The sequence below is a fragment of the Apium graveolens genome, unplaced genomic scaffold (genome assembly GCF_009905375.1).
Source record: "Apium graveolens cultivar Ventura unplaced genomic scaffold, ASM990537v1 ctg7100, whole genome shotgun sequence".
Taxonomy (NCBI): Eukaryota; Viridiplantae; Streptophyta; class Magnoliopsida; order Apiales; family Apiaceae; genus Apium; species Apium graveolens.
The window spans coordinates 114,662-127,752 of record NW_027420038.1 but is presented as its reverse complement, the minus strand read 5'-3'; the positions used below and the strand labels follow the sequence as shown (position 1 = coordinate 127,752).

Genomic DNA, 13,091 nt, shown 5'->3' with positions numbered 1-13,091 from the left:
ATTTTTTATTAAAAAATATGCAATTTTAATTGATGAGAGTTATTTATATATTTAAAAATAAATGCACAATGCACAATATAATTTTTTTTAATGTTATGTACAATGTAGCTTAACTGCAATATAAACCAAATATTTTTAAATATCATGTAATTTTGGATAGTAAGAGATAGTATATCCAAAAATAAATTATTTTAGGAGTAAGGGGCACATTTTTTTTACAAAAAGGATGAGGAGAAATATTAAACAAGTAGTAATATATGAATATTGTTGTTTAATGTATGGGGGTATTAAAGTATGGCCAAGTCTTTTAATGGTCATATATACACGGAAATGGTGATAACTTATGTAAGATTTTATGATGGCATTGTTGTTTAATCATAGAAACTTTCTTGTTATTGTCGAGAGAATACGTAAATAAAAAATTATACAACTTTAGTCTTTAAAACATGTTAGATGCATCTATCATCTAAATCAGAGAACACAATCTTTTGATCTTTGTATGTAAGCTGAAGGATGCTACTGAGTACTTATTAGGAGATTATGAGGAGAGGAAAATGTGAAGTTGTTAGGCTTAGAGCATCGGCTCACGAATACATCAAGAGATATGCTCATTATTATGAAAGGTGGGCTTTAAATGAAAAGTCAAGAGAGAAACCATTAGCAGATCTAAGCCACATATAAAATAAGAAACTTCAGAAACTTGAGAAAAAAAATTGTCAGCAAGAATACCTAAGCTTTGTTAGGGAAGCTTGGGAGCAGATTTTTGAATAAAGGCGAGTGTTAAAATGAACTTATATTTATGGATATTTTATGCCACCAGAAGCATGTACGAAAGCAAAACTATTTGAGTAAGCACAAGGTGAGGCTGAGGTGGCTTTAGAAAGGCTACATGATTACGTAGAAAATAAGCTGCAAAAATACTTTAAAGATGAGGCTAGCTGAGAAGAATTCAATAAAAAAATTCGTAAGGAGCTTATAAACTTAACTAAGGTAACTCAAAGATATTTTTCGAACTTTCTCAAGGGATTAGAAAATGGCCTATTTGAAGTTGATGTTACTCTAGTGAAAGAAAAACATGTCCAATTGACAGATGCCTGACAGTGTCAACACTGTACTACCCTAAATGATTGTGACCATAACATATGCGAAGGGTGCTTGGTGCGTAAAGAGGGTTAAAACAGAGACACCATTCAAGAATTTCGAGGTAAGAGTTTTTTAAGGCAACGAGATAAAAAAAATCTTATTTTTCATGTCAGCTTAATTTAAGAGATTTAGTAAGTAGTTTCTAGTGCTTTGTTTGTAAATGAACTGGTTTTGTTTTTACCTTAAATTTTCATATTACTTAGATTTTGCTTTCCTTATGTTAGACAATTCCTGTATTTTGATGTTTGTTTGATTGGAATGTGAATGTAGTAAAATTTCTATAAAGAAATTTTAAGTCTTCTACATGTCATATGAAAGTGGAAAACTACTTATAGACTTATAGTATTATGCGATAAGCTGGGAAATGAAAAAACAAATTAAAATAGTCGGGAAAATAGGGAATTCTGAGAATTGAACTTGGAACCTCTCACTCCCTAAGCGAGAACCATACAACTAGACCAAATGCCATCATGGGTGCAAACCAAAAAATATTTAGAACATCTCTATCACCCCCAAAAGTTGAACAAGTAAGAAAAAAAGATTTGAAGAATCCCATTATCTAGTTTTTGTAAATATTATTGTAAATTACAATTGAATATAGACATTAAGACATTGATTTTTGATGAGGAGCCGGAGAGCTGCAAACGTCCATCACATCTCGAACCACAAATGGATTAAGCTACCAATCCACTTTGAACACGTTCATTTAATACAAACAGAAACATTCTCAGACTACAAATGTCCAATTCCCTGCTCACAATTCAAATTATTAGACATGTAAATGAGGATATACCATTATTACATATTTGTAAAGTCTTAAATGAAACCCATCAATTTTGTATTCTTTTTTATTATTAAATTTCATATCCAGACTCATTAGAAAAGACAGACATAATTCAAAGTAGAAAGGAACATAGGAAAAACAGAAAGGAATATACTGGATGTTGTTAAACAAAGTGAAGAATCTATAAACATAATGTTATACAATTTATGCATTTAGCACATATATGTGCTTCTTTGATGTTTCAACCAATTTTTTTACAGAATATTGTACACGGACCATAAGTATAAATTGATCTTGATCACTTCCATAGATTACACTAAAGGCTAGAGCAAGAGTGAACCAGTGTAGTTTATGCAGACTGCTTCTCCATTAGTTCCATCACAACACTTGCAAATCAATCCCAGTTTTCCTTTGAGTTACCTCCTCTATTCATCGTATCATTATTCATTTTACTAAGAGAGGACCATCAAATGACTTTAATTAAACTGAATTTCTAAATTACAAGTCATTATATTTATGGGGTTTACTTACACGCATATCACCATCATGAAGTAGAAACTTCAATCCCCTGCAACTCCCAGTGTTATTTAGTATTAGACACCCGAGTTCATTCTAATATGTTAAACAGGTGGATAATTGATTTGATAAATTCTCATTTGACATGTAGTCATAATAAACTAGCATTTTCAAATAGTAGTTTATAACACTCCTATACCACATTTGAATGTTGTCAAGTTATATTTTTTAGTATAATAAGTAAAACTCTTTACCCGTAGTCCACAATTACATATCAAATGAAAATTTATAAAACCCCTTAGATACACATTAGCGGATTAGAATGGAATTACGGGTGGGAGATACCACATTGCATATAGGCAACAAGGAGATTAGATGATTTTCGAAAGACCTCTTCATCAAATGAAAAATCGATTATAAAAAAAGTAATTAATAGCTACATTAACAAAATTAGGTAATTATTTTATGTTGGAGGGAATTAATTTTGTAGCAAACAACATTAATTTGGCAGCGAATATTTTTCTAGTTGTCTTTCCTTTTTAGACGATTATTGGACAAACTATTTTGAAGTATTCATTATGGTTTCTCTTGTAATTAAATAGAACTGTACTTTCATCATACCACTTTGTTTCTAACTATTAGGTGTGGCCCGGGGGTCAAGCGTATTAGGATCTAAAATATTATTGTAAATTACAATTGAATATAGACATTAAGAAATTGATTTTTGATGAGGAGCCGAAGAGCTGCAAACGTCCATCACATCTCGAACCACAAATGGATTAAGCTACCAATCCACTTCGAACACGTTCATTTAATACAAATAGAGACATCCTCAGACTACACATGTCCAATTCCCTCCTCATAATTCAAATTATTATACATGTAAATGGCGACATACCATTATTACATACTTGTAAAGTCTTAAATGAAACCCATTAATTTCGTATTTTTTTATTATTAAATTTCATATCCAGACTCGTTAGAAAATGCAGACATAATTCAAAACAGAAAGGAACATAGGAAAAAATAGAAAGGAATATACCGGATGCTGTTAAACAAAGTGAAGAATCTATAAACATGATGTTATACAATTTATTCATCCGGTCACATATATGTGCTTCTTTGAACTTTCAACCAATTTTTTTAGAGAATATTGTACACGAACCATAAGTATAAATTGATCATGGTCGCTTCCATGGATTACACTAAAGGCTAGAGCAAGAGTGAACCGGTGTAGTTTATGCAGACTATTTCTCCATTAGTTCCATCACAACACTTGCAAATCAATCCCAGTTTTCCTTTGAGTTACCTCATCTATTCATCGTATCATTATTCATTTTACTAAGAGAGGACCATCAAATGAATTTAATTAAACTGAATTTCTAAATTACAAGTCATTATATTTATCGGGTTTACTTACACACATTACACGCATACCACCATCATGAAGTAGAAACTTCAATCCCGTGCAGCTCCCAGTGTTATTTAGTATTAGACACCCGAGTTCATTCTAATATGTTAGATGCCTGGATATTTGATTTGAGAATTTCTCATTTGCCATGTAGTCATATTAAACTAGCATTTTCAAATAGTAGTTTGTAACACTCCTATACCACATTTGAATGTTGTCAAGTTATATTTTTTAGTATCAAAAGTAAAACTCATTACTCATTAACCGTGTGAGATCCACATAGCATATAGGCAACAAGGAGATTAAATGATTTTTCAAAGACCTCTTCATCAAATCGATTGTAACAAAAGTACTTAATAGCTACATTAACAAAATTAGCTAATTATTTTTCTACCATTGATACATATTTATATTAGAAACTAAAGTATGATAAATCTTCATTTAAATATTTGAATTTGATATAGTGATGTATCACCCCTACCCCACTATTACATTCACCAATGAATATAAACATACATGATTAAAATTGATAAACAGACAGATAAAAATTATGGTAAAAAGACTTTGCAATCCCATCTGACATATGGTTAAGAATCAGATTAGCTCATGTTTCCAAATTATTGAAACAACTCATTGCATTCACAAATCCTCAATAATATATCTAACCAATAATATAAAAGAAAATTGTATCACTAATTTTCTTGAATTAATATGCATTTCTATTTCTCTGAATACAACGGTTAAAAAACAAAATCTATATAATCTAAGGATTGTTCATGAAACATCATCATCTTAAAAAAATTAATTTCAATATAATGATGTACCATGAACATCCTCAATTTATATGGATTTGATAAACTATAACACATTTTTGTTAACAAATTTAAATATTTTTACACTATCATTATATGAGAGATCTTCTTACTATCATTCTATACAAGAATACATAAAAAAAGGGCACTCTATGATTTGTAATTTTTGTATGAGGAACATAGATTGTGTATGTATTTATAGTAGAATAGAGGCATACGAAAAAATAAGTCAATAACATTACCATTGATTTCAAAGTATAAACGTATGTTTAACGCTGGATAACATCCAGGAAATACAAATTTCATAAATACTCATTTAATTTGTGAAATCTGTATACAGCTGGAAAAAATAAAGTACAATTTTTTACATATATTTATATATAATATAGTTGGACTTTTTTCATCAAAAAAAATAAAAAATGAAAGACACATTTTTTATTAAATAATATGCAATTTTAATTGATGAGAGGTATTAATATATTTAAAAATAAATTATTTGAATACAATGCACAATGCACAATATACTTATTTTTTTAATGTTATGTACAATGTAACTTAACAACAATATAAAATAAACATTTTTAAATATTATGCAATTTTGGATAGTAAGAGATAGTATATCCAAAAATAAATTATTTTAGTAGTAAGGCGCACATTTTTTTTACAAAAACCATAAGTACAAAATATTAAATAAATAGTAATATATGAATATGTATATTTATTGATAATATATTTTTAAAGTGAAACAATGATTTTTAGATTATTAAGATATATGGATACTCATGATTTGTTCGGGGTTCACCAAAAGGACATATGGGCTTTTTTCAAACTCGATGTCAGTAATGGAAGGGTAAATGACTAATTGTTAATTAGCTCAATACAATATTATTTTAATCTCTTTAGAAATAAATTGAATAGACCTCTAAGTTTGCAAAGTTGTTTAATTAAAACTTGAATATCTTTTTTTTCACAAACAAAATGAAGAATTCATTAAAACATTGAACCCCAGCCTGACAAACCCCAGAACTATTTGTAGTTCTTGCACATTTTTGGCTATGGTTGCTTAATTACTTACCGGAAATGAAATTAGACTTTGCGAGGGAGTTTTTGTTAACTTTGTGATTGCATTAGACTTTGACATGTTTAGAATTTAAATTGGAAGCCGAACATGGCTGAAAACTGAAAAATCAGAATTTGGTTATTCTGGAAGTACAAACTTACGACAGTTGTTTATCACATATTCCATCGTAAGTTACTAATTTACGACGTATAGTTGTCTCGTAAATTTGTGTTTTATTTTATCAAAGATGGATCTTGTAAGAAAACATAAAACGTTTCCTCCGTCGTAAGTAACTAACATACGACATTATTATTCGTCGTATGTTGATAACTTACGACGGAATATTCCGTCGTAAGTAGATTTATTATTTTATTGAGAATGTGGGCCCCTGCTTCCCAACTTCCGAGGCAATTTTATTTTGTGACGAAAAATTGAACTTACTACTCGAGCAAAAACTACAATTTTTTCCCGTCTTAAATGCCTCAATTACGATGATTTTAGTTCAAAAAAACCGTCGTAAACGGCCTTATTTCTTGTAGTGATATTCTAGCTAGAAACTTGAAAATGTGTTGTATTGTGCTGCTGGTGGCACTTTTTTGTTGCCAAGTAGTCCAATTAAGTTCACATTTCTTTGTTTTTCATTATTTTTTTCATCTTATTTGATTACTTTTGATATTATATTTATTATATTGGTATAGGTACGAGCCCTTATCTCGAAATTGACTAAAGAAAAATCCGCTGCACTTTCGCAGGGTAATAAACTTCGTTAGGAATTGGTGAGAATAACAACTCAACTAAGATTTCTAACCTTTAATGTATCCGTTCTATAGGCTATCTTCATGCAATACCTTTATGTAATCGGAGAAATGGCAATCTCAAATTATAGGAGATTACTTAAAGATGATGGTAGAGGTGTTGCAGCGGCACTAAATGGGACAGTTTGTTTTTTCTAACAAGTGCGTTGGGTTAACTGTAAGTCACTTTCTGGTTGATGTTTACTTTCTAATTTTTTGATGATGGAGCAATACATTTTCCCAGCCGTGTATGTCAGGTTTTCTACTTATATCATTTGGTTTGATATAAGTAGTCTTCTAATATATATGATTTTCTTTTAATTTGGCTGTAAATGATTTCATTTACAATGTTATTTATAAGTTCACATTTATAATTGCAGATACAAGGTAAGTATTATCTTAGAACTAATCCCCTTGGTGAGGGAGCTAAGTGGCGTCAAACTTATGGGCAGGAGATATATTCTCCATTTTTATTAGCTTTCACTGAACATGTGAGATATATATAAATATATCATGTTCTCCTTTTTACAAATATCTATGCAATTAATTGATGATTCACATGTATGCAGGATGGAGATACAGATCTCCTGTGAACAGTTAAAGTTTGCATGCTTAGTATATTTGATTATTTCAGTGCCCTGTGGATTTGGAACTATGCTTTTAGGTGTTGCATTTTTGCACAATACCAGAGAGCCACCCTCATCTCCTTCAGATTCTTGATACTACCAAGTATGCATAAATAGTCTGATTACTCCCTAACTTACTAAATATGTGCAATTAGTCTGATTACTCCTTAACCTACTTTGATATGTTTTTGTTATGAATCAGATTTCTTGCGAGGATAGATATTTATAAGAAAAGGTGGTGAGACAGAGAAAAATGATTAAGGGCTTTGAACTTCTTAGCATCTTCCCTCTCATCAAGCTTTGATTAGTAATTGTTTTTTTTATTTGACTTGCTAGGGTTTTGTATTCATTTAGGTAATTAAAATTTTACCTTTGTTTCTGTTTATTTTTTCTGTCGAGTTGGGTAATTGAGTTGAGTTGAGTTGTGTACTAATTGTTAAGGAGTTTTCACCGATTGGGTGTTTGAATTGGGTTCGAATGTGCCCTATTTGGAATATCTTTTGCAGGTCAGAGTTGTTTAAGTACTTTCATATTGAAGCTATTGGTTATCAGGGCGTTCATCAGCTATCAAGGAGGTTTGTTTCTTCTGTATTTTCATTTTTTTGTTCTATCTGTGCGTGCGTGTTTATTTATGACTCTATGTTGTTTGATTGGATTTGATTTTAATATTGTTAGAAGTAATGTGTTTTTTAAAGACGTAGTTATCCTATATATAAATCTACTTTTAATGTCCACGAAAATGAAACACTTATTTCCCTGGTGGTTATGTAACTCACCAGCCACAACCTTGTAGTATATAAGGTTGTTATCTAATGAAATAACATATACTCTTTCAGTACCTTTTTCTTTTATATAATTCATGATATGTTTAACAAATTGGTATCAAAGCTAGATTCGATTAGAAACTGGGCGTAAACAACAGCAGTAGGCGGAAACAACAAGTCAACAATGGCTGCAACAAATCGAGGTGTGAATATTCAACAACCTACAATGCCCATTTTTAATGGTGAAAACTATGATTATTGGAGTTTGAAGTTGAAAACACTTTTCCAATCTCAAGACTTGTGGGATTTAGTGAAAAGTGGATATGATGAACCAGCAAATGTAACTAATGCTCAGAAGGAGGCCTTAAAAGAGACTAAAAAGAAAGATGCAAAAGCCCTCTTCTTTATTCAACAAGCTATATCAGAGAGCTTGTTTCCCAGAATTATGAAGGTTGTAACGGCAAAGAAGCTTCGGAAGTTTTGCAAGAAGAATTCCAAGGAAATTCCAAGGTAAGATCTATTAAGCTACAAACCCTCAGGAGAGATTTTGAGAACTTGAAGATGAATGAGTCTGAAAGTTTAAAGGATTATTATTCAAAATTAAATGAAATTGTCAATCAAATGGCTTTGTACGGTGAAGTGGTTACCGATAAGAAAGTTGTTGAAAAAATTCTGATTAGCTTGACTGATAAATATGATGCTATGGTGTCCATTATTGAAGAAACCAAAGATATTAACACATTAAAATCTGGTGAGTTGATGGCATCATTACAGTCCCATGAACAAAGATTGATGAGACACTCCGAAAAATCCATTGAAAGTGCTTTGCAATGTAAGCTCAACTTAAACAAAAAGGAATCACCGTCTCAGAGATATAATGGAGGAGTATCATCAAGAGGTGGCATGTTCAATAGAGGAAGAGGAAGAGGCCAAAGAGGAAGAGGAAAAAGTAATTATAACAGATGTTTAGGTGATGCAAGTGAAACAAACAAGTGTGAAATATGCAAACGAAGTAGCCATACGGAGAAGGATTGCTGGTTCATAGGGAAGCCTCAATGTCATCATTGTAAGAAATTTGGACATTTGCAAAAAGATTGCAGGTTCAAAAATCAGCAGCAAGTGAATGTATCTGAAGAAAAAGAAGATGGATATGCAGTCTTTTATGCAAATTGTCAGGTCACAAAAGAGAAAAGTAGAACTACTTGGTTATTGGACAGCGGGTGTAGCAATCACATGACCGGAGACATCACAATATTTACAAAGATTGATAAAAGTATTACCGCTGAAGTGAAAATGGGAAATGGCATATTGGTTCAGGCAAGAGGCAAAAGTACGATATGTATTCAAACAAAAGATGGCATACGATACATTAATGATGTTTTATTAATCCCTGATTTAGATCAAAATCTACTTAGTGTTGGTCAGCTCATAGAAAATGGATATGCTGCTTATTTTGAGGATGATACTTGCACAATTTATGACAAAAATTAAGGCAGAAAATTGGTTGCAAAAATACAGATGAAAAGGCGCAGAAGTTTTCAGCTAATGTTCAATTATGATGCTGATTTGGCCATAAAAGCACACCTGAAAGATGAATCCTTGCTTTGGCATAAAAGGCTTGAACACATACATTCTCAAGGGCTGAAGGAACTGAAAAATATGGTGTATGGGGTGCCTCAAGTTGAAGATAACAATGAAGTGTGTGAAGGGTGTGCCATGGGAAAGCACCATAGAAATTCTTTTCCAAGAGGAGGATCGTGGAGAGCTGGGGGACTGCTGGAGCTTGTTCACACTGACGTGTGTGGACCAATGAGGACTCCTTCACTTGCTGAAAATAGGTACTTTGTTTTATTTATTGATGATTACTCAAGAATGACGTGGGTTTATTTTATGAAATATAAGTCTGAGGTCTTTAGCATTTTCAAAAAATTCAAGAAATTTGTAGAAAAACAAAGTGGTTGTTACATAAAAGTTTTGAGAAGTGATAGGGGTAAAGAATATACCTCTAGAGAATTTGATAAATTTTGTGAAGATGAAGGAATTGATAGACAACTCACGGTTGGTTACTCACCTCAACAAAATGGAGTTTCTGAAAGAAAGAACCAAACTGTAGTGAATATGGCCAAATCAATGTTAGAGGAGAAAGGGTTTCCAAATTCATTCTGGGCTGAAGCAATTCATACTACTGTGTACTTAATTAACAGATGTCCAACTAAGGCAGTTAAAGAAATGACTCCATTAGAAGCATGGTGCAGAAAAAAGCCTTCAGTAAGCCATTTAAAGATATTTGGTTGTATTTGCTATGCACATATTCCGAAAGAAAAAAGACATAAACTGGAAGACACGAGTGAAAAATGCATTCTTCTTGGTTACAGCTCAAAATCAAAAGGATATAGGTTGTATAGTTTAAAGAAGAAATCAATAATCATAAGTAAAGATGTGTTGTTTGATGAAGGAGCTAGCTGGAATTGGGAGAAAGAAGCATGTCAAAATCAAACTATTACATTTGAAGCAGAAGCTCTAAATGAAGACAAAAATAATGATCAGTCATCACCAACATCATCACCATCTGATCCATCTTCACCTACTGATCCATCATCACCTTCAAGTGATAGTGCAAGATCGTCAAGTTCAGGAAGTACTCCGCTGAAAATGTGGTCTCTTGCTGATATTTATGAGTCGTGTAATTTTTGCATGACTGAACCAACGAGTTTTGAGGATGCAATTAGAGAAGATGTTTGGAAGAAGGCAATGGAAGAGGAGTTTCACATGATTGAAAAAAATAAGACATGGCAACTCGTTGAAAGACCGAAAAATAAAGAGGTTGTGGGCGTGAAGTGGATTTATAGAATAAAGCACAAGTCAGATGTTTCTTGGTTAAAAAATAAAGCACGTCTAGTGGCCAAAGGATATTCACAACATAAAGGAGTTGATTACCTCGAAACATTTGCACCAGTAGCTCGAAAAGACACAATCAGAACCCTCATTGCTCTTGCAGCTCAAAAAGGATGGAAATTATATCAACTTGACGTGAAATCAGCCTTCTTGAACGGAGATTTAGAAGAGGAAATCTATGTAGATCAGCCAGATGGTTTTGTCATTAAAGGACAAGAAGGAAAAATTTACAAGTTGAAAAAGGCGTTGTACGGGTTAAAGCAGGCACCTCGTCAATGGTATACCTATATCGACAACTACTTCCTGGAAAATGGATTTGTCAAAAGTAAGAGTGAGCCAACTCTCAATGTGAAGAAGCAAGGTATGTCAATTCTTAACGTTGCAATTTATGTTGATGATCTGATTTTTACTAGCAATGATGAGCATATGATAAATCAGTTCAAAAGTGATATGATGAAGAAGTATGAAATGAGTGATATGGGACTGCTACACCATTTTCTTGGGATTGAGATCCACCAACAAGGTGATGGAGTGTTTATTTGTCAGCAGAAATGCGCTGAAATGATGTTAAAAAGGTTTAATATGTATGGTTGCAAAGCAATGGCAACACCTCTCGGAGCAAATGAAAAATTGATGAAAGATGACGGTGGAAGAAAAGTAGACATGACTTTGTATAGAAGCATTGTTGGAAGTTTAATGTATCTTACGGCAACTAGGCCGGACATTATGTTTGCTTCTAGTTTGTTGTCCAGATATATGCAAGATCCTAGTGAGGTTCACCTTGGAGCAGCCAAACGAGTTCTTCGTTATATAAAAGGAACTGTGGCATATGGAATCAAATATTTTAAAGGTGAAGAGCTAAAATTAATTAGTTTTTATGAAAGTGATTGGGCAGGTTCCAGAGATGACATGAAGAGCACAACAGGCTTTGTGTTTTCATTTTATTCAGGAGCATTTTCATGGCAATCAAAGAAGCAAGATTCAGTTGCACAGTCATCCGCAGAAGCTGCGTACGTAGCTGCTGCCCTGGCAACATCGCAAGCTATTTGGTTAAGAAGAATTCTGGAGGATATTGATGAAAGGCAAAGAAACGCAACAGAGATGCTATGTGATAATAAGTCAGCCATATCTATGGCAAAGAATCCTATCTATAATAGTCGTACAAGGCACATTGCTGTGAAACATCACTTCATTCGTGAGAAGATCGAGGAAAATGAGATAAAATTAGTCTACTGCAAGTCTGAGGAGCAAGTTGCTGATATATTGACAAAACACTTCCAAAAGAGAAGTTTCAGATGCTGCGTAATCTGCTGGGAGTTCAGGAACAACACATTAGGAGGGAGTGTTAGAAGTAATGTGTTTGTTGGAATAATCTTAAATTTAGTTATTAATTATTTGTTTATTTAATTATTAGATATTTAGCAATAGATTAATTATTAGAGAAAAATATTATTTTAGAATTGTTTAGTAGTGGGGTAGTGGAGTTATGGAGTAAATTATGGACATGTAATTTACCCATTAATTAGTAGTGGTTAGTTTTAGTAATAGTTAGTTTTAATATGTTTGTAAAGCCTATATAATGGCTAGTTTACCTTCAGTTTTAGAAGAGAAAAAGAAAAACAAGAAATATAGCAGTACAAGTTCTCTGCAAAAAAATGTAGGTGTCTTCTTTTTCTCTAAGTTTTTTCTTCATCCTCAAAAGGCACACGTAACAAAGTTCAATGCAACCATTGTTATAAGATGGGACATGAAGAAAAAGACTGCTGGTACAAAGGAAAGCCACAATGCTACAAATGCAAAAAATATGGGCATCTGGCAAAGAATTGTAGATTTCAGAATGATGAAGAAAGGATGGCACAATTGTTCGAGGGAGAACCACTTCTTTAGAGTTGTGGAGAGAAAGTGCTCCAAAGTGTTTTTGGAGAGAAAGTGCTCCAAAGTGTTTTTGATGAGATAGTGCATCAAAATTGATGGTGGTGAGAAGTGCATCACAGGCGAAGAGAAAGTGCTTCGTAAATTTAAGATTATGGGGGTGAATGTTGGAATAATCTTAAATTTAGTTATTAATTATTTGTTTATTTAATTATTAGATATTTAGCAATAGATTAATTATTAGAGAAAAATATTATTTTAAAATTGTTTAGTAGTGGGGTAGTGGATTATGGAGTAAATTATGGACATGTAATTTACCCATTAATTAGTAGTGGTTAGTTTTAGTAATAGTTAGTTTTAATATGTTTGTAAAGCCTATATAATGGCTAGTTTACCTTGAGTTTTAGAAGAGAA

The 13,091-nt window shown here is 32.3% G+C and overlaps 1 protein-coding gene across 1 annotated transcript; it reads left to right on the top strand.

The window, feature by feature from the left end:
* Positions 1–8,531: 8,531 nt before the first annotated feature.
* On the top strand, positions 8,532–9,401 carry LOC141703784 (uncharacterized). Its single transcript, XM_074507225.1, has one exon. It carries the CDS (start codon positions 8,532–8,534, stop codon positions 9,399–9,401), a length of 870 nt encoding a protein of 289 aa, XP_074363326.1.
* The last annotated feature ends 3,690 nt before the right edge of the window (positions 9,402–13,091 follow it).